This window comes from Symphodus melops (assembly GCF_947650265.1).
Source record: "Symphodus melops genome assembly, chromosome: 1".
Lineage (NCBI taxonomy): Eukaryota > Metazoa > Chordata > Actinopteri > Labriformes > Labridae > Symphodus > Symphodus melops.
In genome coordinates this window covers 34,415,071-34,440,381 of record NC_136691.1, presented here as the reverse complement: position 1 = coordinate 34,440,381, position 25,311 = coordinate 34,415,071, and the positions used below count along the sequence as shown (strand labels likewise).

The 25,311-nt window shown below is 43.1% G+C and overlaps 3 protein-coding genes and 1 long non-coding RNA gene across 4 annotated transcripts; 1 reads left to right on the top strand and 3 right to left on the bottom strand.

The window, feature by feature from the left end:
* Window positions 1-1,520: 1,520 nt before the first annotated feature.
* On the top strand, window positions 1,521-9,402 carry ube2l3b (ubiquitin-conjugating enzyme E2L 3b). The gene is made up of 4 exons (XM_079346183.1): window positions 1,521-1,627; window positions 6,766-6,861; window positions 7,130-7,316; window positions 8,768-9,402. The coding sequence occupies exons 1-4, from the start codon at window positions 1,601-1,603 to the stop codon at window positions 8,920-8,922; spliced, it is 465 nt and encodes a 154-aa protein (XP_079202309.1). The 5' UTR covers window positions 1,521-1,600; the 3' UTR covers window positions 8,923-9,402.
* LOC306825428 lies at window positions 8,955-10,449 on the bottom strand. The gene is made up of 2 exons (XR_013779262.1): window positions 9,696-10,449; window positions 8,955-9,657 (listed from the first exon to the last, which is right to left on the bottom strand). It is a non-coding gene; the product is annotated as an uncharacterized lncRNA (long non-coding RNA).
* Window positions 10,450-13,097: 2,648 nt separating this feature from the next.
* On the bottom strand, window positions 13,098-17,953 carry ydjc (YdjC chitooligosaccharide deacetylase homolog). Its single transcript, XM_079346146.1, has 6 exons — window positions 17,795-17,953; window positions 16,217-16,392; window positions 15,126-15,285; window positions 14,824-14,923; window positions 14,446-14,623; window positions 13,098-14,299 (listed from the first exon to the last, which is right to left on the bottom strand). Exons 2-6 carry the CDS (start codon window positions 16,378-16,380, stop codon window positions 13,969-13,971), a joined length of 933 nt encoding a protein of 310 aa, XP_079202272.1. The 5' UTR covers window positions 16,381-16,392; window positions 17,795-17,953; the 3' UTR covers window positions 13,098-13,968.
* A 2,994-nt stretch (window positions 17,954-20,947) lies between these two features.
* Window positions 20,948-25,274, bottom strand: ak6 (adenylate kinase 6). Its single transcript, XM_079357916.1, has 6 exons — window positions 25,149-25,274; window positions 24,991-25,048; window positions 23,145-23,237; window positions 22,731-22,789; window positions 22,158-22,303; window positions 20,948-21,460 (listed from the first exon to the last, which is right to left on the bottom strand). Exons 2-6 carry the CDS (start codon window positions 25,025-25,027, stop codon window positions 21,271-21,273), a joined length of 525 nt encoding a protein of 174 aa, XP_079214042.1. The 5' UTR covers window positions 25,028-25,048; window positions 25,149-25,274; the 3' UTR covers window positions 20,948-21,270.
* Between the last annotated feature and the right edge of the window lie 37 nt (window positions 25,275-25,311).

Sequence of the window (25,311 nt, the reverse complement as noted above, 5' to 3'; positions counted from 1 at the left end):
TCTGATGGCAAGTCCGCCAAACTCAAAGATACTGGGTTCAACTCCTGAGAAAACGTGCAAGTTACTCACTAACTCGCAGACTCTTGGTCATGTGTTGTGAGGGCTTTTGCTTTGCTCAATAATTAAAACATGTTTGAGTGATTTTAAATGAACTTTCAAAATATTAAATATAAATTAAAGCAGGTTTTGAAATTGATATCTCAAAAACTAAAAGTGCTATAGTTTTCAAACTTAAGCCCCGTTTCCACCAAGCGGTCCGGCTCGGTTGGTCTCGGTACGGCGCGCATTTTGCTGCATTTCCATAGACTAATCCCAGGAAAGATTCCCAAATAACCGATCCGTACCGTCCCACTTTTTGGGACCTTTCCGTAGAGGTGCCAAGAATGTGGAGCCGACCCGAAAAGGTGGAGCTAAACACTGCGGTTTGTTGATTGGTTGAAAGAATCGTCACTTCCTGTGTTACGTCGGTAAACAACACTCAGCCGTGTTTAAACTTTAAACCATTGACTGTAATACACAGCTGATTGTTTACGTCTGTATTTCTCCCGCGGCACACAGCCTTCTCTGAAACAAAGCTTGATTGAGTTCTTGTAATAAAGAGTCACATGCCAATGACAGAGTAGATGAACTGCTGGATGTGTTCCAGCGTTGGTTTTGTTTGTGTAGCGTTTTTCTCCTTTGTTGAATTTATTAGTTAGCGGTTAGATGCTATCATATGACGATTTATATTGCAGCTATCGTCATCCGGCTTACACACCGCCTACCAAATAGGGCACGGGTGGCTGTGGAAACGCAAACGGGATTGGGTTTAAGCAATTCGACGGTAGCAGGTACGAATCCTGAGAGGAACTTATGTTATAGCTTCAAGTGAGACTGTGGTTTACTCGTTGTACTATGCTCGATATACTCATAAATCATACCGCTGAAATTTCTAATTCTAGTGTCTCGTAGGGTTTTTTATTCTTACATGTTGTTATTTTTATTCTTATGTATTGTTAGCATTTATAAACGTTTAATTTCTTTCTTTTATTCTTAAAGCCAAAATATATTGTTTGTTACAATTTTCAAATCTATGTCTGTATTTGATTTGTATTTCCATAAATATAGGCTAAACATCATTTTCAAATGACAAAATGAAACACTTAAAATTAAGGCAAAACACATTTTTTTTACAATAAAAGATGAGAAAATAAAACAGAGCTAACTTTGAAATACAAACTGTGTAGAAACCATGTCTAAGATAAGCCCTGTTATATAAATAGACCAACAAACATGACAATCGGTAGTAGTAACAGTAGGCACAACGTTTGACATTAAGCAAAAAATAAGAGTAGGGTTTTTCATGATCCCAAAATTTTAAACATTTGAGATATATAAGAAATAAGGTTGACACAAAACATCAGGTTTTTCAATTATTGTTAATAATTTAAGAGTAATATATATCATACTAATTTAAGAGAATATATATATATGTATATATACATATATATAATCTGTTGTAATATAGTGAAGAGGTCGCTGTCTGCACGTTTCATCCTCACAGCAGACCCAGACCCATATTCCGTGCGCGGTGCATGCTGGGACACACAGTAGTTTCAAGATGGCGGCGAGCAGGAGGCTGGCCAAGGTAAATCTCCCGTTCCCGTTATTTTCCGTTATCCGTATTATTTGTCTGTAGTATTTAGCATTAGCGGCTAGTGGACATTTTCAGACTCTTCATAAGTCGTTATGGAATGATGTTGTTACCTGAAGACCCGTTTAATTCTTGTTTTTAGATGTAAACTTTGTAAAAAGGAGAGGTCACTACTGGCCAGCTAACGTTAGCCCACCGAATATATCCCCGTTAGATAGCCAAGCACCGGTAAAAAAAAAACCAGGCCGGAGAGTCCACATTCAGCCGCCACAACACGGCCAAAGTACTCCCGCTTCATTCCACCACTCACGACGACGGTAATGTTTTAATGTGTTTATCATCAGGAGAGTTTATTTACATTTAAACGGCAGAAGAGCGTCAGATTATTTACTGATCAGCTAACCTGCTGTTAGCGCCTCATGCTAACTGTTAGCAGGATGGGTTCATCTGAAGAGAGGCTAGTATTCACACACACACACACACACACACACACACACACACACACACACACACATACAGGTTAAACCTTTTAATGTCTGCCTTAAAAAAAAAACACCATTACACCTGTGTATGTGTCTTGACGTCTATCAGTTAAGTGACGTTTGGTAAAGTGGAGATGACACATTACGCGTGCTCCGTGTTATCTGTTAACATGTGATTAAAGTTTTGATCTATGAACCTATTCACAACTAGTTGTCATGGTAACATATTTATTAACTAAGATATGATTCTTTTTTAAAAAACAACAAAAAAGACGTATGTTTTATACGACCACAACAAATATGATTTATTGTTCCTACTGTCTAAATTGCACAAACACTTTGGCCACGTTTTTTCGTGGGCAGGATCTTTGTAGTCTTGTAGTTTTATATTAAATATCTGTTGTTTTTTTAAGCGAATGGCAGTTTGGGGCTTTATTTTACAATAAATACCAAGTGTTAAATCGTTTTACTTGACGAATCTAACGCCACTTTGAACTTCACTTTGCGTGGTTTGATGGGTCCGTTTTGTTTTTTACATTAGGAGTCTAAACCTTGTTAGTGTGTCACTATAATGGACAGATATTACTACTATTAAAAAGTAACAGAGTTACTATATCACAAAAGTAACTAGTTACTTAAAAGTAACGCATTACTGCACAAGTATATTACTACTTTCACTACTTTTGCTTTAATGGTCATGTTAATGTTCACATTATTTAGTGTGGCAATGTGAGAGGGAACAACTCTCGCATTCATATCACATTGTCAATCTGTTGGTATGTTTTGCTGGTTAGTTATCTGGAGGCAACAGACTAAACAGTTCATATGACGCATGTCGTCGACGACATACCTTACTCTCAGTCTGTTAGTCCTGGTTTACAGATCGTGAATTTAAAACCAAACCTTGCATGTTTGGTTGTCCTCCTGATGGGGCTTTCACATGTGTACACCTGAAAACATCTCGACCACTTCAGGAGTTCTGGATATTCTTCTGATCTGGCTGGCTGTTCACACCTATGCACCTCACAGTATGACACTATCCCAGGTGGGGGGTGAGGGGGGGGGTAGTTTAACAGACTCACAATGCCAACAAAAGAGCGGAGAAGAACATACAGAAAACGTAGTAGTCGTTTATTTATGTCATCATATATTTTATTAAAATCCTTTCAAAATACATTGAGGGAGAACTGTCATTTGCAATGGTGCCATGGTACAAGATACAGATAAAACAAGCAACAGCAAGGAATGAAACAAAAAGTGAAAGTGCAGTCAGTGTTCAAAACGGCAAGACAATACAATATGTTAAAAGTAATAGGTAACTATTCAACGTGTTAAAAAGCAAGAACAGCTAAAATCAACCAAATCAGAAATTACAACTTTAAAGTGACCCAAAATTATTCATGTGTTGATCTTAAAATGTCTCTGAAGCAAATTCCAGGTGCTGCAGAGTAACTAAAAGCAGAGCGTCCTGACTCTGTGTGGATTCTTGGAACCTGCAGAGTGAGAGCGTGTACTTTGGTTAGTGCTGTTAAAACAAAGCACAGTTGAGAGATATCGAGGAAGTTTATTTAAAAGAGCTTTATAAATAAATAAATGTGCTGATCTCGTCTCATTTTAAGTGCAGGCAGGCCAGTTTTCCCAAAAGTGTCACCTGTGCACATACGTACACTCCATACACTGACTCTTATTTTTCAGTAATCTTCTGCAAGTGGAGAAAAGCTCTGAAGGACTTGTTGCATCAAAGTGTACAATTCAGGTATGACAACTCTAGAAAAAGATCAGACTGCTGAATGAAAGAACAAAACTGAAAGTAGGATTAAGTAAAGGCACACGTGGAAGTAAAAGTCCCTGCTGCTGTTAAGTTATTTGTTATTGATAAACCAGATTTTTGTTGATTCATTCAAAAGTTAACTGTAAAATGTAGAAGTTTGTATAGTCATGAATGTGTTGTCATAACATTTGGCTGTGTGTCAGTCAGTGAGAGTTTTCATTGCAGAACGTTTTACCTGAACAAACAACAGAACCAGAAATCGGAGCAGAAGAAGTCAAAACAAAAGCCTGGGTTAACGTTTCTGTTGCACATCATTGTGTTCAGAATAAACAGACTTTTGTTCACAATATGAACAGGTGACTAAGAAGTCAAAGGAGAGACTCGGCTCATTGCATTAAGCTAAAGCAGGATACATTAGATGATTATTATTATCAGACCCCAATGTTAGAATCTTAAAGGACAATATACTGCTAGTATCAGTGTTGTTATAAAACTAATAATAACATAGTATTAATGATGATACAGTTTATTTATAGAGCACTAACATGCATGTGGCCCAACGATAATATACACAACAATGTAGTAATAAAACAGTAAGACATAACCAAATGAAGAGGAAACGCATCAATTAAAAACAATAATTACAAGTAAATAAAGCACCATGGGTGAAACATTGAAACTAAAGAAGACCGTTCCATCTAGAAAAGTCTTCAGAATATTCCTGAACTATCTCTGAAACAGCTGGCATCAAGATCTTTTGTCTCTCTGACATGGAGATACATGACATTAGAACAAATATCTATAAGCATCATGCTGGCAGACCTCAATTCACATTTCCATAAAACATTTTTTTTTTTAGTTGAAGTCACTTTCTGATTTCCAAAGGAAACGCCCCTCTACTTCAGCCCTGTTTCCACCAGGCGCTTCACTTTGGCGCAGCGTTTTCAGAGACTAAAGCCTGGAGAATTTACCGACCCGTACCGTCCTACTTTTTAATGTTCTGCTGGGGTCCCTAAAAGATGGAGCTCAACACTGCAGTCCGTTGGTTGAGTGAAAGGATCTCCACTTCCTGTACGACAGCGGCATTAAAGGAAAAGATAACCATGCCATGTTTAAATACCCAGTCCATTGGTTTTTCGGCTAAATTTCTCATTTGTTTCTACATTGACTTTACAAAAAAAAAACGCGTGGCTTATTATGTTAGTAAAACATCATCAATCATTTTTATTTTTAATAACAGTAGACAAAACAAGTCGTCAGCCATTTTTTAACAATCTGTACAGTTATGTTTAGTCAACACAAATGAAATTTGGTTTAATGAAACCAAAGCTCAGTGTGTCGAACTTTCTGTGACTCACATAACACATCACTGTGTGCGCTGGAAGTGCAGCCACTGACGGGGAGCAATCGACAGAACATCCGCCTTGTAACAGTGACCACAGCGTTAAAAAGCACGGGGACGAGTTGATGCTGGTTCTGGGAATACACTTATTTCATATCTGTGTTTGAGCTTCTGTCTTCAGCATCACGCCAATGCATCTGTGACCTGTGCATTTTTACATGCAGGGGATACAGACTTTGCATGTGATTTGACTCCTCATGGTGACATCCGACAGACCTTCTACGTCAAGTCGTTATGGAAATGAGCAAAAACTTTAGGTTTTGTTAAACAGAAAAGCAGCACGAGTCGGATGACTTTTCACAGGTGATGTGACTGACATTGCACATCCTGCGATGTGACTATGGCCCCATGCACACATTGCAATGACAACATTGTTCAGCCCTTCCTTTAGGCAGGTCAACAGGGGAGGAACCGAAGCAGCAAACACTCGGTCACCTTTCATTTTTTTTCGAGGATGTTCCCGTGTGACGACCTCTAGGCTGTGCTCCGGTTGGTGAGGCCGTGAAGCGACCGAACCGTAAAATAAATCCTGAAAGAGTAGAGAAGTCATCATCTTCACTGCTCTGAATCAGTGGTTGTTGGTGGCAGACATGATACCACCAAGCTTTTTTTCAGCACCAGCGTCGTAGAGGGCGTTTTCAGCAGAAAGCGGCCGCCTGGATGAAAAGCGCAGCGCCTTTTTAACGCACGCTCTGACGTTCTTGTGCGGCCGCTCCGTGCGCTCAGGTTAAGAATCTTTCAACTTTTCAAAAAGGCGCAGCTGACGTCTCCAACCAACCAATCACAAAGCTGAAAGGCCGGTACTCGTCACCTTGGCAACCAAAAACAATGGAGGAGAAGTTGGTCTTGGCCGTTTCAGTTTCATATTTATTTAATTTTAGTAAGCCTGAATTGTGACTCGTATCGGGCTTCATCTGGTAGCAACTCCAGGATAAGGTGGAGATATTCCCAGTATTGTTGTCTGCTACGGATCGTGTTGTAGCCACGTCCTCCTCGCTGCGTGTCTGATTGAAGCCGTCATCATGAAGCTCATCATGCAGACAGAGAAGGAGGGTGAGAATATTCAGATTGATGCTCATAGTAAAGGGAACAAACCATCTCAAATATAATTAAAACCTGCAGTAAAAAGTACCGGAGCCGTGTCGTTCATACAGCGGCCGTTGTCAACAAACTGTTGTCATGGAGACAGAGCTGACGTGCAGCGTTTTTGTCTCTCGGCCCACAAAACGGTCATGCGAACGCTTAGCCAACGCTCTCCTGCCCAGAAAAAACACGGCAGGTGGACACGAAGGTGCTGTGTAGACTGCTGGTGCAGTCAAGAAGAATGTGTTACTGGTGAATCAAGAAGGAACTAAGAAGTGAACTGTGTGAGGTTGATGCTCAGTAATAACCCATCCTGCTCTTAAGAAGGCACCAGAAGGGGCGGGACTTTGTTTTATACTCTGTTTAACACTCTACGCTCTTTCTTCTCTCTCAGGAACTTGACGAGATTCGCAAGTCTGGGATGAAAAACTTCAGAAACATTCAAGTGGAGGAATCAAACCTATTGTCATGGCAGGGGCTCATTGTTCCTGTGAGTATGCGCTCTCTCTCTCTCTCTCTCTCTCTCTCTCTCTCTCTCTCTCTCTCTCTCTCTCTCTCTCTCTCTCTCTGTCTCTGTCTCTCTCTCTCTCTCTCTCTCTGTCTCTCTCTCTGTCTCTCTCTCTGTCTCTCTCTCTGTCTCTCTCTCTCTCTCTCTCTCTCTCTCTCTCTCTCTCTCTCTCTCTCTCTCTGTGTGTGTGTGGACACGTCCGCCTGTCCTGAGCCTCCTTCACTCACCACACACCTGTTTTCTCCTCCAGGACAACCCTCCTTATGACAAAGGTGCGTTCAGGATTGAAATCATTTTCCCCACCGAGTACCCCTTCAAGCCCCCCAAGATCACATTCAAGACAAAGATCTATCACCCAAACATCGACGAGAAGGGCCAGGTGTGTCTGCCTGTGATCAGCGCAGAGAACTGGAAGCCTGCCACCAAAACTGACCAAGGTGTGTGTCATTGTGTGTGTGTAATGTGAACAGTGTTCAGTGAGGGTGATAAGCGTGGACACTGACGGTGTTTGTTATAACTCGGTGCATTTAAACCTTCCAGATGAAGCTCTTGGTATCACAACGAGTCGTCACACTTACCTCACGTGGGTCGACTGATGAGGTAGTTTTGGGGTCGGGGTCGATGTCAGGGAGAGAAAACAAGCTGAGACCAATATATGGCTAAATATCTCTCTGAGATCATCTTTAATCTGTAAACAGATACACATGCACACATTTATTGTGTTGAACCCTCAAATGAAGTTTTCAAACACTGGAGTAAAATCTAAATAATGAAGAGAAGATGTTTACCTCTCCTTGAAAGTGACTGAGCGTGTTTGTGTATCAGCGTTCGACTCTGTGAGGATGACGGTGCGTCTTGTGATCCGTGTAGCGCCCTCTGCTGGAGACAGCTCCAAAGAGAACTGCTAATGATAGACAAGTGATTACATCTTGTAATATTGGCCCACCTGCGATAAAATAAGCTGATACCGATAATCACTTGATTTTCTAATATCGTCCGTATTATTGGCTGGCTGATTGATCAGTCAGTCTCTTGTTTTTTTTTTGTTTGAGACGTGAGAAGCAGACAATCTCCTTCTGTCTTTACTGCCCGTGTCCTGTTCCTCAACACACGGCTCTATATGTGCCGGTGATGAGAGAGCTGTCCAACAAAAGAAACCTCATGTCGTCGCTTTGACTGTTTAGTGCAGCTGCTTCTGTTTCTCTGCACTGTCTTAGTTAAGAATCTGCGTTTATGGCAACTTTATAGAATGCACTTTGTCCTGCTGAAAAAGTCCACATTTATCAGACTCCGTGAAACAGCGCTGATATAACACGCTCAGCTACCCGCCACCGGTGAGTCAAATGTGTGATTTCGGACCCTGGCACCCAGTATTTTTTCCCCCTTTATTGTGCAATATATACAAACTTTTAGGCACATTTTCCATTTACATTACGCCTTGTAACGCTGGCGCTGATGCAGTATGATGCGCAATAAACAACTTAGAAAAAAACGTGAGAGTAACACAGACTGGGACACAAATATCAGGCTGTCCCAGAATCAGGAGGACAGACGGAGCCACTTGGTTACGTCTCCGTGGAATCAAACTCTCAAAAAGGCTGCAGGTTGGATTGTGTAAAACTCCTCAGTTTCTCTGTTGAAGCATATCTGTCCTCTCTGCCTGCCTGCCTGCCTGCCTACACACACACACACACACACACACACACACACACACACACACACACACACACACACACACACACACACACACACACACACACACACACACACACACACACACACACACACACACACACACACACACACACACACACACACACACACACACACACACACACACACACACTCACTAACCGTGTCTCCCTCTCCCCCTCTCTCTTTGGTGCAGTTATTCAGTCCCTCATCGCGCTGGTCAACGACCCCCAGCCAGAGCACCCCCTGCGGGCAGACCTAGCAGAAGAATACTCAAAGGACCGTAAAAAATTCTTGAAGAACGCTGAAGAGTTTACAAAGAAACATGGTGAAAAGCGGCCAATGGACTGATCACCTGACAAGCGTGTAGCCCTATCTCTGTCTCTCTCTCCTCCTCTTCTCCTGTCACATCCCCCCCCCCAACAATTACCCATAATCCTTTAGCTCCCCCGCTCACCTGCCTCACTCATTATCCTCCCCTACACCAGCCCCCCCCCCCCCCCCCCCCCCCCCCCCCCTTTGCAGCCCCAGAGCCCCCCAGCTGAAGCCAGGCAGCAGCAGCAGCCTCAGCCCCCACCACACCCAGGACTCTCTGTGGATCAGACGGCTTCCTCCCTCCCTCTCTCCTCCTCCTCCTCCTCTCGGCCCCCTCCCCCCTGATCATTTCTAACTTTCTACTCTTTTCTTAATGTGAAAATGGAAAAAAAAAGCAAAGTTAAGGGAAGCTGATGTTCAGATGAAGAGTTAGATTGAAATACTCAGTCATGTGTTAATTTTCTGTTCCCTTCATATAAACAGCTCCTGTGTTCAATAGATCTCATATAGACATGATTGATTGGTTGATTTTATTTTTGTAGAGCAGGAGAAATGATCATCAGTAATGTTTAAAGACACCCAACAGGAGCTCTGACCACTTCTACACCCCCCACCCCCCCCCACACACACACACACACACGCGCGCGCGCACACACACACACACACCGGCCAGCCAAACATGGGTAAATTGAATTGTTGCTGAAAGTGCTGCAGAAGAAGTAAACATTAGTCTCCAAACACTCCAAACAAGTGGTCCAACTCTTCAGCTGCCTATATGTACACACACACACACACACACACACACACACACACACACACACACACACACACACACACACAATCTGCATGCATGAGTAAAGTCTCCTGTCATTTCCTTTTCTCATCACGATCATTTCTCCACTTTGAATAGTTTGATTGGCACTTGATGTAGAGATGATGATGATGATGAAGAAGCTGTGGAGTTAATTAGACATCCCCCAGTAGAAGCACCTAAAACAGAATCAGAGCCCTTCACTACACTGAGACAGAGTCCAGCAGCTCGGCAACTGTCGGCTGCCCAGCTGAGAGGGACCGAGCCCCATCAGGAGGAAGAGGAGGAGGAGGAGAAGGAGGAGCAGCAGCACTGGGCTGGATGAAGCTCAGCTCCTGGAGGCGGTCTGAGAAACAAGCACCTTGAATGGCAGCTGGGAGAGGGCAGGCTTTCCGGGGTCGTGTCAGGACACGGGAAGGGACTTCAGTGGCCAAAAACAACCACCATGTAACCGCTGTTTGATCTGCTCCCAATATTGTTTCATAATAAAGATGGCTGACCATTTGGCCTCAATGTCTGCCTGCTGTACCCTGAATGTGTCACCTGTGCTGCTCAACACAAGTTCATAGAAATACACACAATCATGCACTTCAGACCTCATAAGGCTGCAGCTCACTGTGTGCAGTGTCTAACTAATATATTGAATTATACAGTAAATCTCTAAAAACAAACCGGCAGAAACCTCAAACAGAACCCGACTCACTGGAGAACACGGAGAGCGACGGATCAGAGAGAAGCAGCTGGAAGCTCTAAAAAAACGAGGGTTATCCTAAAATTAAAATATAAACTTTAATATGATTCTAGTAAAAATGTAATGATACCTGTTTGATTCCTGGGCAGCATCAATAGGATAGTAATGTAAATTTTTTTTGATTATCAGATATTGCTGGCAATGTCCTGCAAACGGTGTAAATTAGTGGTTTTCAGTTGGTTTATCCTCAGGATATACCAATGCATCCATTAAACATCCACAACGCACATTTCGGACCCTTTTCAACCAGTCACATTAATTTAATGAAAGATGGTGCCGTTAATTAGTCAGCCGCGTGAAAGCATGTGACAGAAGACGTGGTTAAAAAGCACTTCATGGACTTTTTCTTCAAACATGGCCGACCCACTGGAAACAGCTCTGCGACCTACCAGTTGAGAACCGCTGGTCTAATACAACACGTTTGTTGGCATAGTAACAGTACCTAAACATTGCCAACAATTTCGTACAATTTCAGCATGTGTGCTATTTCACCGCTGCATCATGGGAACTTTTGAGTGCATGTTAAACCCAGGAAGAGATGGTAACAGAAAACTCTTCAAACTTGATGGAGCATCCAGAAGTTCATGATAAAGGACTTCTGTGTGCGTGTGTGGCCTTTGTTTACACTTTCTAAACCCAGGTCCTGCACCTACAGATTATTTTGGATAAATCTGTAAATATTAGTTGTGCTCCATAAAACCCACATGTGGCGGTGACAACACTCCACCATGTGTTGACGTCTCAGTTCATAGTTTTGGTCACAGCAGAGGGGACGACTCTTTTACACGGCAGATCAAATCCACATTCACACGCTGATGGCTGCTAGCTGAAGAGTCCATCAGAAGTCACGCACCCATTTAATAAAGTAGTGTCTTGCCCAAGGACACATCGGATATTTTGCTGCAGGAACTGGGAATCGAACCCGCGACCATCTCAGGTTGTCATCATTTCCATACTTTATGATGTCACACTTGAAATCAACACAATCTCATTTTATTATTGATGCTGTCATTAAATATTCAGGTGTGTCGGAACGGAAGACACTCAGCAACAGTTTTAAATGCTCGTCTTTCATTGGTTGAGTTTGTCTGCGTTTTTGTTCCTGTCAAAGCAAACATCGAGTGCATTTAATGTCTTTTTGCTTTCATTAGACAAGACAGCTAAAGAGAGACAGATTGCGACGATTGTGACATCACTAACGCGATGAAATGACTCATGTCAGGCATCGCTGTGTAGCGATGAAACACACCGACCTGTTTGAAGGTTAAGAGTAATAGAAACACGAGGCCGCTATTCAACATGTTTTATTAATGTTCTGATCCGTGTTCCACTTTAAATAAAACCACGCATAAAAAGTCTCAACAGACACTTTACAGAAATATAAGAACAGTTATAAATATTACAAACATCCGGCATGTTAAACACATTCACATGGAGGCTGGTCAGAGGCGCTGCTCTCCACACACCTGAGATAATAACCACCTGTCATGAAGTCACAGAGGCTTCACTCGGCTGTGAGCACAACGCACCGTCTGCTCTGAGTGTTTCCTCCTCCTCGAGGACACGACTTCGACACGGACTGTGTCAAACTTCCCTCTGACAGTGAAGATCTGGTCAGAACTGGGAGGGAAAACGATTACGTCCTGAGTCTAGCGTTGAATCGTGTAAACGTGAACGTTTTGAAGCACAGCGATTAGTCGGAGTTGTGACGTCACAGGTCGAAAGTTAGCAGCAGTTTGTTTCACATCAAACCCTTTATCGTGAGCTCAAACTGAAGGAGAGCAAAGGTCGAAACATTACAGAAAACAAAGGTGATAAGTAATCAAACGTGATGTTTGAGGCAGATTGGACACTAAACTCAGCAGCTCTCCTTTACAAGAACAAACAGGCGAAATGAAGTACAGGACATTTAACATGTTTGATTCCTCTTGCTCCGCTCTGTGTGGGTCCGCTGGCAGGTGAAGACATGAAACCCTGTCCCCCACACAGACTGTGGAGGATGCCTGGTGTAACATTCCGGCTAATAGAGTTTTTTTCAAATAAACACATTAAAAACATAAAATCTTGTGAAAACTGTGCAAAGTACTTTTTGTGTTTTTTAAAAGACACCATCCAGGTTGCTTCAATGATCGATAGTATCCCAAAGTACTAAAGCTTGAAAAAAACCCTCCGGGTGGTCAGTCCTCTTTTTTTATTCAAAAGAGAGAACCGAGTTTAAAATGCTGGTAATGTGAGAAGTGCGAACCCTGGTGCATAGATCAGACTCTTTGAGCAATGCTGGCTCCTCTGAGGCGAGTAAAAAGTGTCGCTCAACGTCTATGAAGACAGCCGGCTGAAAGAGGAAAGCTTTATCGACAGCAGACACTCAGAGACGAGCAGCTTTGACTCCAAGGACGACCATGTTCATTTGAAATCCTCTATATTAGACCGTTACAGTAACTTGTAATGTAACTAAAGGAACACATATATAGCAAGTCAATCAGAATTTATGACACCAACATTTAGGTTAGCTCAAATGGAAACAGTAAAGCTCAATGTGCTGAGCTCAGCACATGTGCTGTGGACAGAGTATTTACTGACTGTAGTGAGGCCTCCTAAAATAACAGAGCCAAACCTCTCATCTTCAAATTCTTCTTCTAAAACCCCCCAAAAACGACGCAGAAATAAAAATGATGACACTTCTATGTGTGGTGATCTAACACATTTGCTCTTTGAGCATGGGGACTTTTTAGGGAGCAGTGACCTTCTTCCTACTTATAACTACTGTACATATGAAACTGACCGGCGGGCTGCTTCGAGGGAGGAGGGGGGAGGGTGCACGCCGTCAAAATGTTCCACGCTTATATTTTATAGCACGCCTTTTAACATTTTTAAACTCGTTATTTTAACGATCGACGGTGTCATAAAGTAGTGAAGCTTTCAAAAATAAAAAACGCCTGCTCACTGAGACAGCTGTGTGGGAGACGGATGGGTCGGCACACTGTCCACATTTCATCAAACGGAAAGCAGCGTGCGCGAGTTTGTCTGGCAATTAAAAACAGGAAGTGACACAACACGGGGTTGTTGTCTGCTCGGTCTCCAGTCTCAAAGTCAGCTCTGACTGCCATGTGCAGTAACGCGGTGCACAATGTTCATCTGCATCTAGAATTGTGGAGGGCAGAACTTTTCTATGGCTTTCGTAAAGATCACACTCTGCAGCTTGTGCATCTGTACGCTGTCGTCTACACAGAGCTAAAGTCCTGAGGTCACTCTCTGTAACACCGCTCTCTGAAAGTTCCTACATCTTTATTCTAAAATATGAAATCATGTTCCTGTCTCTGAGTAAATCCTCAGTTTATAAACATTTTCAGTTTTCATCCAGTTTAACCAACGTGGCAGGTTTAGTATCTCTATAAAGGATCGAATGTGTTTCACTCCACAGCCTCCTGTCTGCTCCGTTAGTCACCTTTAACCTGAGCTGCCGCGGCGGATCAAACATATTGTTCATTAATTAACGCAGGTTTAGAGTGTTTACACTGTGTCAGAGGTCTTTGAAGGCACAAAGCTGCACCCTCTCCTGTCTGTACACTTCCAGCAGGGCGGGGTCTCTGAGCACGCTCAGTTCGTGTTGTCTGTCAGCTGACCTGGCAAAGTCGTCGGGCCCCTCTCCACAGCCCCCCTGCTGGGGCAGACTGGGGTAACCTGGGTGGACCATGAGCTCTGCTGTGACCACGGCCTGATCCGAGTCCGACCCCGGGCCAGAGGAGGAGCCTGAGTGTCCTGCTGACAGCGCCAGACGGAGCGCCCTCTGCAGGTTAGACACAGACATGTTGTGTCCCATAGTGGTCAGTCCCAGGTACATGTGGGGCCACCTGAGGACGAGCAGAGGGTCAGACTGGGGTTTGTGTTTATCAGGGGTGGGTGTGGGGTGGGGTGGGGTGTGGGGTGGGTGTGGGGTGGGGTGGGGTGTGGGGTGGGGGGCTGCGCACACACACACACACACACACACAGATCAGACCTGATTCCGTAGCGTGTGAAGACGGGGATGGAGTCCAGAGCGTCTTGCTCTACCTGGTTGTAGAACCTGTGCAAGTGAGGGGGCAGCCAGGTGCAGCTGTGTAAACCAGCTTCAACCGGAACACGAGTGAACCTGATGCTGAGGTCGGAGAGCACCTGAGCAAACACGTCACGCACACCTGAAACAGGGAACACTGAGTCAGCTCCCTGAACGCACCTGTGATCACACCTCCAAAAACTACAAGCGGATACTGAACCCAGTCAGGACTACGTGTGTGTTTATTTTGACTTGGTGTGCTGATGATTTGCATGAACACTGAGGGTGTGTGAACGTTCAGCTTGTTGTGTCCGGTGCAGCACGCCGGTGGCTGATGGTTACCTGGCAGGATGTGGACGTGTTGGTGTCCGTCCATGTGATGAGGCAGGTGACCTGTGAGCTCCATAAACAGCCTCACCTGAGCTCTGAGCTCCAGCTCCACCTGAGGAGCGAAAAAATAATTAAATAAAATCAGAGAACTCCTCAGTTAGCCTGAAACAACCAGAACAGAGCTCCTCTGAGCGAGGAATACACTGACAGCTGTGTAGTCCACTCTTGTCTCCTGTTAGTTAGTTAGTTGCTTTTATTGTCTCCCTTCGGAGACATTTGCTTTGGACACGAGAGAAAGTGACATAAGCTCCAACCTGTTTCATGCTGAGCTGTCCTCTCTGCAGAGCCTGCCTGAAGCCCATCTTTCCATGGAAGAACCCTCGCTGGTTTACGAGTGTGGAGTCCGTCTGCAGACTCTCACACACGGGCACGCCCTCTGACAAGTTGGCATGGAGACCAATGGGGATGTTGTGTCTGACAGGGGAGAGAGAGAGAGAGAGAGAGTGAGAGACTCTGTGATGTCATGTGGTGATGTCATTAACCACCTTGTATAAGTAGAGAAAACATTGAAACCATAGTTTAACGAACAGTGAGGATGTTTCAGACAACAGGAAACAACATTTCCTACTGGACGTCACATCTTTGACTCTGTTTAACAAACACAGACTCCTCAGAAACATGAGACCTCTTAAATTCCCTGTCTGTGGTTTAGCTTTCATGTCAGAAACTTTGATGTGATTCTGCGACCACGGCAACAGAAATAGATGTCTGTGAACTCTGTGTTGACTCATTTTTGTTTTTACTGACCAAAAGCTGCAGGACAACTCCAGCACAGTGTGTAGAATTCACAAAGACATCAACACTGTTTTTTGTCAAATGCCCGTATGAAAACTTCTGACATGTGCTGCTGATTAACTGGCCGAATGAAACACGTTTTATTTTGACTTTTTGTTTCAGTTGTTGAGTTGAGAGTCGCTGCACATTTTCAATGCTTCCCCCCCCCCCCCTTTTATTTAGCATCCACGCAGTCAAAAATATTCCACACTATGATACTTTTATTTAAATGACAGAACGTCTGTTACTTTGAGGATCCAGAGCATCAAAATGTACAGAGGCCTGAGGAAAAACTTGAGATGTTCAGTCAGTCTCTGCTTGGAGAGACAGCAGCGACAGTCGGTTGACATTTTCTGGTGGACAAACTGAAGTTTCTCAAGTTCTTCAAAAGTGACCTTTGTGTCTCTGACAGACGGCGAGCAGGACAGTTCACAAAAACACAGGCAACAGTTTGGTGAGGGACACGCCGATAATGTTTCTGTGCTGTCTGCTGTTTTTACACGGATGTCTTGAACACACACACACACACACACACACACACACATTCTGTATCATCTCCATCATCACCGACCGTTTAGCGAGATCGGCAGCCTCCTTGGCGGCTGCAGCGTTGACCAGCAGGGACACGTTGGACAGTCCTCCGGCCTGGAAACAATCCACGATGCCCTGGTTCCTCCTGGGACAGTAACCGAAGTCGTCTCCTGTCACCACCAGCTTCATCCTGCTTTGTGGCATCTTCTCTGCTCTCTGAGGAGGAGGAGGAGGAGGAGGAGGAGACATGTTAGCACTCGTCATGTTAGCACACCCGATCCATTCATCTGATCACTGACGGCGTATCAATCCCAGAATCCACCTGTCCACGTGTCAGAGAGTCACTGAGCCAAACCGCTCTTGATTCAACTTGTTTTGGTACTTTGTTGATAATTGACGAGCTTTACTACTGAATTATTCTCATCGTGGCTCCAGTGTAAGAAGCCTGTATCTATAGACTCTTATCAAACGTTGACTTCATCAGATCATGTCGGTGTGAGAGCCTGAAGGACCCAGTGAGTCTGCAGGTATTTGTTAGTCATAGTTAAACAAAGTGAACACCTTTAAAGGACACAGTGACGTCTCCTCAGCCAGGTCACGTGCGTCACACTGGAGGCTGACCCAAAAAGGATTTTCAGGCAGATAAAATACACACTTCCATTCACAGATCACTTGTAAAGCTGTCGTCTTCACGGTGACTTGTATGAGCTGGAAATGTGAAGCTGAATGCGCCGATCTTACAGAGAGCTGCTGCCCTCTGCTGGACAAAACACACACTGACACTGTTTGTGTGTTACATGTCCTGTAATAGAAATGCACTGATTGTAAAAACCAGCGCAGATACAGAGGACTAAAATAACAAAGAAGCCTTTAGCTAATAGTTAATACCGACGTTTCTTCGTATATGTTTTTAAAAAGTGAGCTGTGATGGAAGTATTTCAAGTATGCATGCCTCTGCTCTTCACAGAGACGCTTTAAGACCCTAACCCTAACCCTAACACTGAACACATTTCTACAGCAGGTGACTGGATGACTGAAGCAGGTTTTCTTTACTCTAACAAGGTGGTTGTCATGTTTTAAAGAGTTATCATGGGTAGACATGAACTGTACACTTTGAATGTTTGATATTTACAGAACAGGGTGGTATTAAACTAGTCTTTAATGTAAATCCCAGCGGTAGCCTGATGATATTTGAGTTAAAAAATGAGAACAGAAAAACGACTTTCTGCCAAACTAAACCAAACAAACAGAAAATAAGAACAAAAAGGAGGATGATGGATGAAGTTGTTTTTTACATGTCATGACTGTAGAGAGCACACTGAAGTTCAGAAACATGAAACACAGCGGACATAACTCTGCTTCACACGAGGTGACGTGTAAGACCAGCCTTCATCTGCTCTGTGTGCTTTTATACATAGACTGACAACACAGAGGATACAACATTAAAAACAAGCTGTGTCCCGGGCACAGAGCTCAGGGGAGAACCACATCCTCTGATTCAAACACCCCAACCCGGCCTTTAACCCGTCTCTGATCCGCGGGGACGCCCACAGCTCTGCTCCGTCCGTTTAAACTACATAAAATACGACATATTGATCACACGTTTTCTATATCTTACCCATGTTCTTACACACGCCTGTGCAGGTAGTCCATAGCCCTACAGAGACGATGAGAGAAACTCAACTTCCGACTGAAAACGACCGGAGTTTGGCACGTTTCTCATGGTGCGTTCACAAGTTGTCGGAAACATCGGAAAAGCGAGCGTCCGAGTTGTGAAAACGCTCATTAAAACCTGCTCAAGTCCGAACAACAACTCGAAAGGAATAAGGTGCCCGACCTCCCTACCTGACGACAGAATCGTGATCAAATGTGATGTAAAATAGGTTTTGTTAATGTCAACAATAACATTCGTTTTATTAATTCGCATATTTTACGTCAACTTTTTGCTTAAACATTACTCCTTACAGAGACATTTCACACATCTTCTTCTTGGTAGCATCAACGTTGTTGTTACAACATTCCGCTAATTAATCCTAATTTTCTATCAAGCTTGGATGAAATACATTCTACTTTTCTACATTCTACTTTAGAAAGTCTAAAAGGCTAAAGAGAAAGCTCTTATTGTGAAAATATTGTAACGGAACCTGGGGGGGCGGGGGGTGGTTAGCTCGTCATCTTCCCTCAGAAGAATTTAATCCGTTTAAAGCCTAGTTTAAGCTGTAGTTACACTGTAGTTACACTGTAGTTACAGAGCCACCGGCAGCTGTATGAACCTACTTGCGCGCGCGCTGTGAACACCACACCTGTGCTGACAATAGTGTGTACTGGCCTACACGTGCAACCTACAGGTGACTGCTGCACAGACAGGTGTGCTCACGTCATGGAAACACAGTTTAAACAGGATCCAGGATCTAACTAGCTACAGGGACAAGTAAAGACCTTGATTTATCAACACGTGTCATAACTTCCAATTTTACCTAGAAAGCCGGTGTGTAGGATACGCATCGACATTTTGGAAAAGTCCTTTACACGGTCTAGCCTACATTTCATTATAATTTTCCCAATATTGGATGCTTTGACTTCTAATTCGATGCCATCAAACAAATACTGTATTTATCATCATATCAACGTTTGAAATTCAGGTCGGCCTGTACGCTGATTACTTTAGTTATTGTTTCAATAATTTCTGTTTCATAATCTACGAAAGCAATTCACTGTAGCGAAACAAATAATAAAAAAAAGTGTTAACCGGAGGGCTGAGTCCTGTTAGTTTCAACATGGATGAAATCAGCTTTGCACAGTCACAGAACAGACGAAAAGAAAAGAGTGGATATTAAAACTTACCTTTTCACTTGATGTGCTCCAGAGTCTCTGATCCCAAATTAATTTTAAATGAACCGTAAAACGACCTCAGAGTCTACGGTTATACTCATACTAATTTGTTTTCAGACCAGATGACAAACCCTCAGAGTTCAATAACATAAAACATTGATTTTTTTCCCCACTCTGTCTGGTGTGACGTCTGAATTCTCTGAAGGAGGAATGAACACTCGTTTCAGCTGAAGTTGACTCATGTTCATTTAGCTCACCTCCATCTGACACTGTTACCGAGGAACAGAAGCCTATAGGCTACAGCTCTAACATTTGAGAGACCACTGCATAGATATCTTTTTTTTCTGGTTTCACTTTTTAAACTAGTTCACATCTACTTTAAACACAGATTATTATTCTCTATTTGGTGAAATAGTGAGTCGATCTGCCTCTCAACAAATCTTTTAAACGGTCGTTGATCAGGGGCGTCAGCAGGATTTCTGCATCCCTTGAAAAGATCTCACATCATGCCTCAGTCAACCCTATATTATTATAACCACAGGCAGCGCCATCACACAAAGGACTCCTTAAAAGATTAAAGTTTAGGCTGGCAACATTTTACACCTTTTGATACCACACATTTAAAAAGGATAATCTCTCTCTCTCTCTCTCATTTGAATGATCAAAACTATCAAAACTTACTGCAGCTTTAAAAAAATACATACAAAAGAACTTAATCCATCAAAAAACTGCACTAGCAGCGTGAGGATTTGTATCTTTGTGCAGTCCAGTACACACAGCCCAACAAGTGTGCAGGTGTGTTACCTTTTTTGTCATATTGAACAAGAAAGTGACCAATGTGGGGATCTAGGATGTCAGTTTCTTTAAAAACATTTTTTTCTCCAGAATTTAGACCTAAAATCATTAATTACCCATTTTCCCATTACGTTGACATTACTAGGAGAAACTGAAACCCAAATGAAAACTATACATTCATACAACGCCCCCTTCCTCCATCAGTCACTCTATTTTGAACTGTTCATTTCTAGTAGACATCTCATGTTTTCCCAGAGAGGAAGGAGATGATGTCACTTCTTTCCCCATACCGGTGACGTCGATGGTTCATCATGTGGTCATTAAATGAGTACATCAGGTGTCCCTGTGTTGAAATTCAACACACCCTGGAGCAGAATGACCGCCATGACCGTGTAGAGACGCTGAGGGAAACCTTGAGTGGACTTTTCAGAACTGTATATATTAAAAGTATTAGTTCGCCAATTAAAGTGAGAGAGAGAGATATGAAGTGAAATTAAAATGTTTAAATTAGTGGAAAATCTTTCAAACAAATAAGTTACATCACATTATGTCTGTGTATGAAGATTTAGCGTTTTTTCTGCTGGCCCATGAATGGAGCCGTTTCCACTTTGATTTGAGGTTCAAATCTCTCCTTTATAGATTCTCACTACAGCTGTACTTCCCATTTTAACAGTTTGATCTGTGTAGTATGTAAGCACTGTAACTCATGTCTGCATGACAGAGTTCCTGTTAGCATCCACACAGTGAAACATGGCGGAGCCTCTAACACGTCACATGAATCATTTCAGTAACAAGACTCAGGATAAGAACTGATAGAAGCAGACCAGCTCCGCCTGCTTCGAAGTACGAAACAGTGCAGAGAGAAAGTGAAACCTCTGCTGAAATCAGAGGAAAAAAAGTTCTGATGAATATAATGGTCAATCTGTTTCATCACATTCATTTATTTACATACTGGTAGGATTTGAATGAACCGACTTTAAAGTGATCCCAGCAGCACCAGAAACAACTGCGCACAGAAAGGTTGCCAACATCTTTGATACTCCGATTCCTTTTGATACCACATTTTTATATATATATATATATATATATATATATATATATATATATATATATATATATATATATATATATATATGAACACAACTTCATATTTTACCCAAAAGCTGCGGCCAGTAAGAGAGCATTGTCTGAATTAACTACAAAAACATTGCAGACACATTAGCCTAATTAAGACAGTGTGCAGGAGTTTGTACGTCCAATATGAATGCCGAGGACTTCCATTTCTGTTGCCGTTTACAATATTGTTTGATTTGTTCTAGAATCATATCGAAGTTCAAAATTCTGGGATGGTGATAACCCCCTAGCATCGATACTTTTCTTCAAACATCATCAGTCTGTATGGTGACACAGTCTATGAAAAGAAGTACACTGTGGCCCTGCAGGAGGAGCCAGCAGGAGTCCAAGCTGTTAGTTGTGCTCCTTCATCCACTGCTCGGTCCACTGCACCACCTGCTCCAGGTTCTGCTCCAGGTCCTCAGGGCTGTTGCTGGGCAGCTGGTGGACGATCTCGTGGTTGTATGCCTCCATGGCCTCCTCGTAGATGGTCTGAAAGATCTCACACTGCACGTTGTCCTGCAGCTTCTTCCCCGTGTAGCCCCTGGCAGTCAAAAGGCAGGGAGAAGTTAACCAGACGCACAGGAGCAATGATGGGGGGGGGGGGGGGGGGGTGTCGAACTCCAGTGCTCGAGGGCCAGATACCCGAGACTTTTAGATGTCTCCCTGCTCCAACACACGCTTTGAACCAATGAGCTGTCGTCAAGCTCTGCAGAAGCCTGATAACGAGTTGCTCATTGGATTCAGCTGCGTTGGAGCAGGCAGGCATCTAACAGTCTGAGGGAGCCGGCCCTCCAGGACTGGAGTTTGACACCCCTGCATTAGGGTGACACTGTGGGCACCTGAGGGTTTTTAAGTAAGAGGCAGGTTGAGGACCAGCATGCAACTGGGTGGGTCTCATGTTTTTTTTTTTTTTTACCAGCACAAGAGAGGCATGGCAGGAGCCACAGAGTCCCATGGTGCATCAGTGGTCATTTTAATTTGGTTTGATAGTTTATTTTTGACACACTTTTTTTACGGCACACTTCGTCTCCCATTACGCCTCAGTTCCATTAAAGCGAGACGTCACAGGGCGCACATGTAGCGCCTTGAAGGAGCAATGTTAAACAAAACAAAAAAAAGTTGAATAGAAGGGCTTTGTTCGATGTTATTTAATTGTGTACATGTGTTTCTATGATGAGTGAAGAGGTGACCATGAAGAAGTGGTGATGAAGGGAACAGGTCGATGGAGCGGCGCTCACCTGTTCTCCAGGCGCGTGTACAGCTGGGTGTTGTCTGTGCGGAGGACGAAGACGATGTGAAACCAGCGTTCAGGAAACAGATCACAGCCGTGATAGTCGACAATCACTCCTCCGTCCTCCATCTGTTCATCCAGCTCGTCCACCACCTGCGGGGGTCACATGACAGTGTTCACACCTGCACCACAGTCACATCGCTACACTAGTGTAGAACGGCAGGGTTGGGCTTTAAATCAATCGGTTCAGGAAAAACTTCAGCTTTTCGGTTAAAGCATGCACCCAGCTGGATGCTGCTAAATCAGACAAAGATCTGAGGTCCCTGCTCAGTTCAGTCAACACAAACAGGAAGCAGAGAGGGGAAGTGGCTCTAATGATGAAAAAAAAAAAAATCAAAAACAAACGGTAACACAGAATGTGTCTGTTTATCTCTCCACCCCTCTCACGATGAGCTCATTGGCCACTGTGATCACGAGATCTGATTGGTCAGAAGGCATAGTTTCATACGGGTCGATCTTTTATCCAGAACATGACCATCTGTGGAGCAGGTTCAGGTTTTGTACGAGGAGTTAAACTCACCCTGTCTTCATCCAGAACGGGACACTGGTACTCTTCATCATAACCGTCATACAGCTGTCCTGTTGGAGACGTGACTTCATTAAAACAGCCTCAGAATCACTCTGGCATCAAGATGATTCATGTTTCATATCCAAAACATCTGAGTGAAAACATGAATGGAGACTGAGGCAGCACAGTTAGTAACACTGATGTACGAGTCCGTCGATAATCTGCTGTGTTTGTTCCAGACATATTTCATAGTACTATGTGATGTTTTAATTGTGACCTGCCGAGGGACTGCAGACGTAAACTAGCTTGAAGTTAAATGGCAACATTTATGTTCAAATATTGTACATAGTTCATTTACTATTAAAGGTTACAGTTAAAGATGTTTGTTTCAGCCTGATCTGATCATTTCAGTTTTATAGTGTTTACCTTCCTGAGCAAGGTCTCCGATGTTAATGTAGGTCAGTCCTGTCTTCTGAGCCAGCTCCTTCCCTAACGTGGTCTTTCCCACTCCAGGGGTCCCTGTAGGAGAGAGCACGAGATTGACCATTTTATACAAAAACACATACAGCACATTTATGGGCCACGAATGGATAGTTTGCACGCGCCCCATTTACAGACGCTGTAGTCCTCAATGTGGGCGGTCAGGGTTCAAATCTGACCTGTGGCTCCTTTCCCTACATGACATGCTTCATTCTCTTCCTGATTTCAGACTATCCACTGTACTAGCTCTCAAATAAAATCATAAAATGCCTAAAAATTCATCTTTTACAAAAAAAAACACCACACAATAAAATACATTTAGAACCGCCTGTATTCAAGATGAAGAAATACTAAAAACATGGAAGAGAAATTAACAACAAAACAATGAATTGTGTGATGGCGTGAAGATGAGTTGGTGATGATAAATATTTGTATAGACTCCTCTATACCTGTGAATTATAATGCTTTTCTTTTTCACTAATGGGTCATTCCATGACAAGTGGTCCAATGCTCCCCACCTCACCATCTCAGATGTTGAAATTCGGTATACACGTTGGTACTTGGCTGCAATAAATGTGTGCAAACTTTTAGCTCTGTAGTTGGTATAGTTCCTGAGATACAGTACTCCCCATTTTCCCCCCAAACAATGGACTGCTGAACACAAAGGTGTTTTTAGGAGGCCTTTACTCAGTGACTATGTGCTGTGTAGTGCTGAAAAGGACTAAACCCATCTAAGGTGGCTTGGCTTCCACAAACAGATTTAAAACAGAAGAAAACAACACTCGTCAAATTGTCTCTGCATTAGAGTCCATCAAAGTTGGCCTCAGACTGACAAATGCAAAAAATGCCCTATGTTTATTCAACTGTTTGACCATCACACCAGTTTTTGATCCTCGTTTGCTTCGTATCATTGGAAAGAGTATGTCAGGAAGTCTTAGAAACCAAACAATCTTTTTGGTGTCTGAGCTGCTTCTGGGTTCAATTCTGTCTTGAATTCATCCTGCTTTTGGCCCTTTGGCTCTGAGATGGTGAGGTGGGGCAGATTTCTAAAATTGGACCAATTGGCATGGAATGACCCTAAACTTGTTTTTTTTTCTATAAACAACTGTAGCTGTCATCTTCTTTGTGTTTTGTCTGAACAAGAGTCCTCAAACGGAAATGTTCATATAACAAAAGAATCAAAAGAAAAATAAGATGCAGCCATGTTTGTCATTTTAATTTAGATTATGGTCAATCTATGTTCTGAAAGTTAATTTTCTGTCCGCTCATTTAACATGTCAGATAAACACACGGATCAGAGTGTGCTGATTGATGGGACGTTGAATGTGTGTAGCGGGAGGCACAGAGTACAACAGAGCAGGGAAACATTCAGTTAGATCTGCAGCTACAAAGCCACCCTAGAAGCAGGTGGGTACACACCTGATAGTATACAGGAGGAGAGACGAGGTACAACCAAGTAGTGTTAAGTTCACTCATCAAGCTTGCAAGCAGCCGATAGCAGGCCAACAGATATCAGGTTCAATCTCATCCCGTGTGTCAGGACAGGCTTAAATGAGACCTCATGTATCTGAAGACTTTAAGTTTTTCCTGATACTTTTAATACTAATACAATAACATTGTATAGATTTGAAAGAAATGTTATCGAAAATGTATGCAAGTGTCGTAAATTTGTCAAACACACCCTTAATGCCCACGTGCACTTTATCAGCCCACATCATCACCAAATGAGACAGAGAGCATCAACCTGTGGCAGGTCTGGTTCATATGTTTACTTGTGAGGTGTTTTGCTCACCTGTAAGCAGAATGTTTGGTCTCTTCCTCATCTTCATGGCAGTGAGCAGACACGTGTTCTGACATCCGGGACATAAAATACACAATAAATGGTTTCATACATGTATGACGAGCTGGGGACAAACGTTAAACTGCACGACAAAATGTCTAAAAACACACCTGGATTGAAGGAAGCTGAGAATATCCAACACTTTCCTCTTAAATGGATATTTTGCTGTCACTCCGACTTGAACGGGACGCTGCCTCTGAGAAACAGTGCCGTTAAACAGATTCAGGCTTCACGACAGTTTACGGCACGACATAACAATTTAACGGCTCGGTT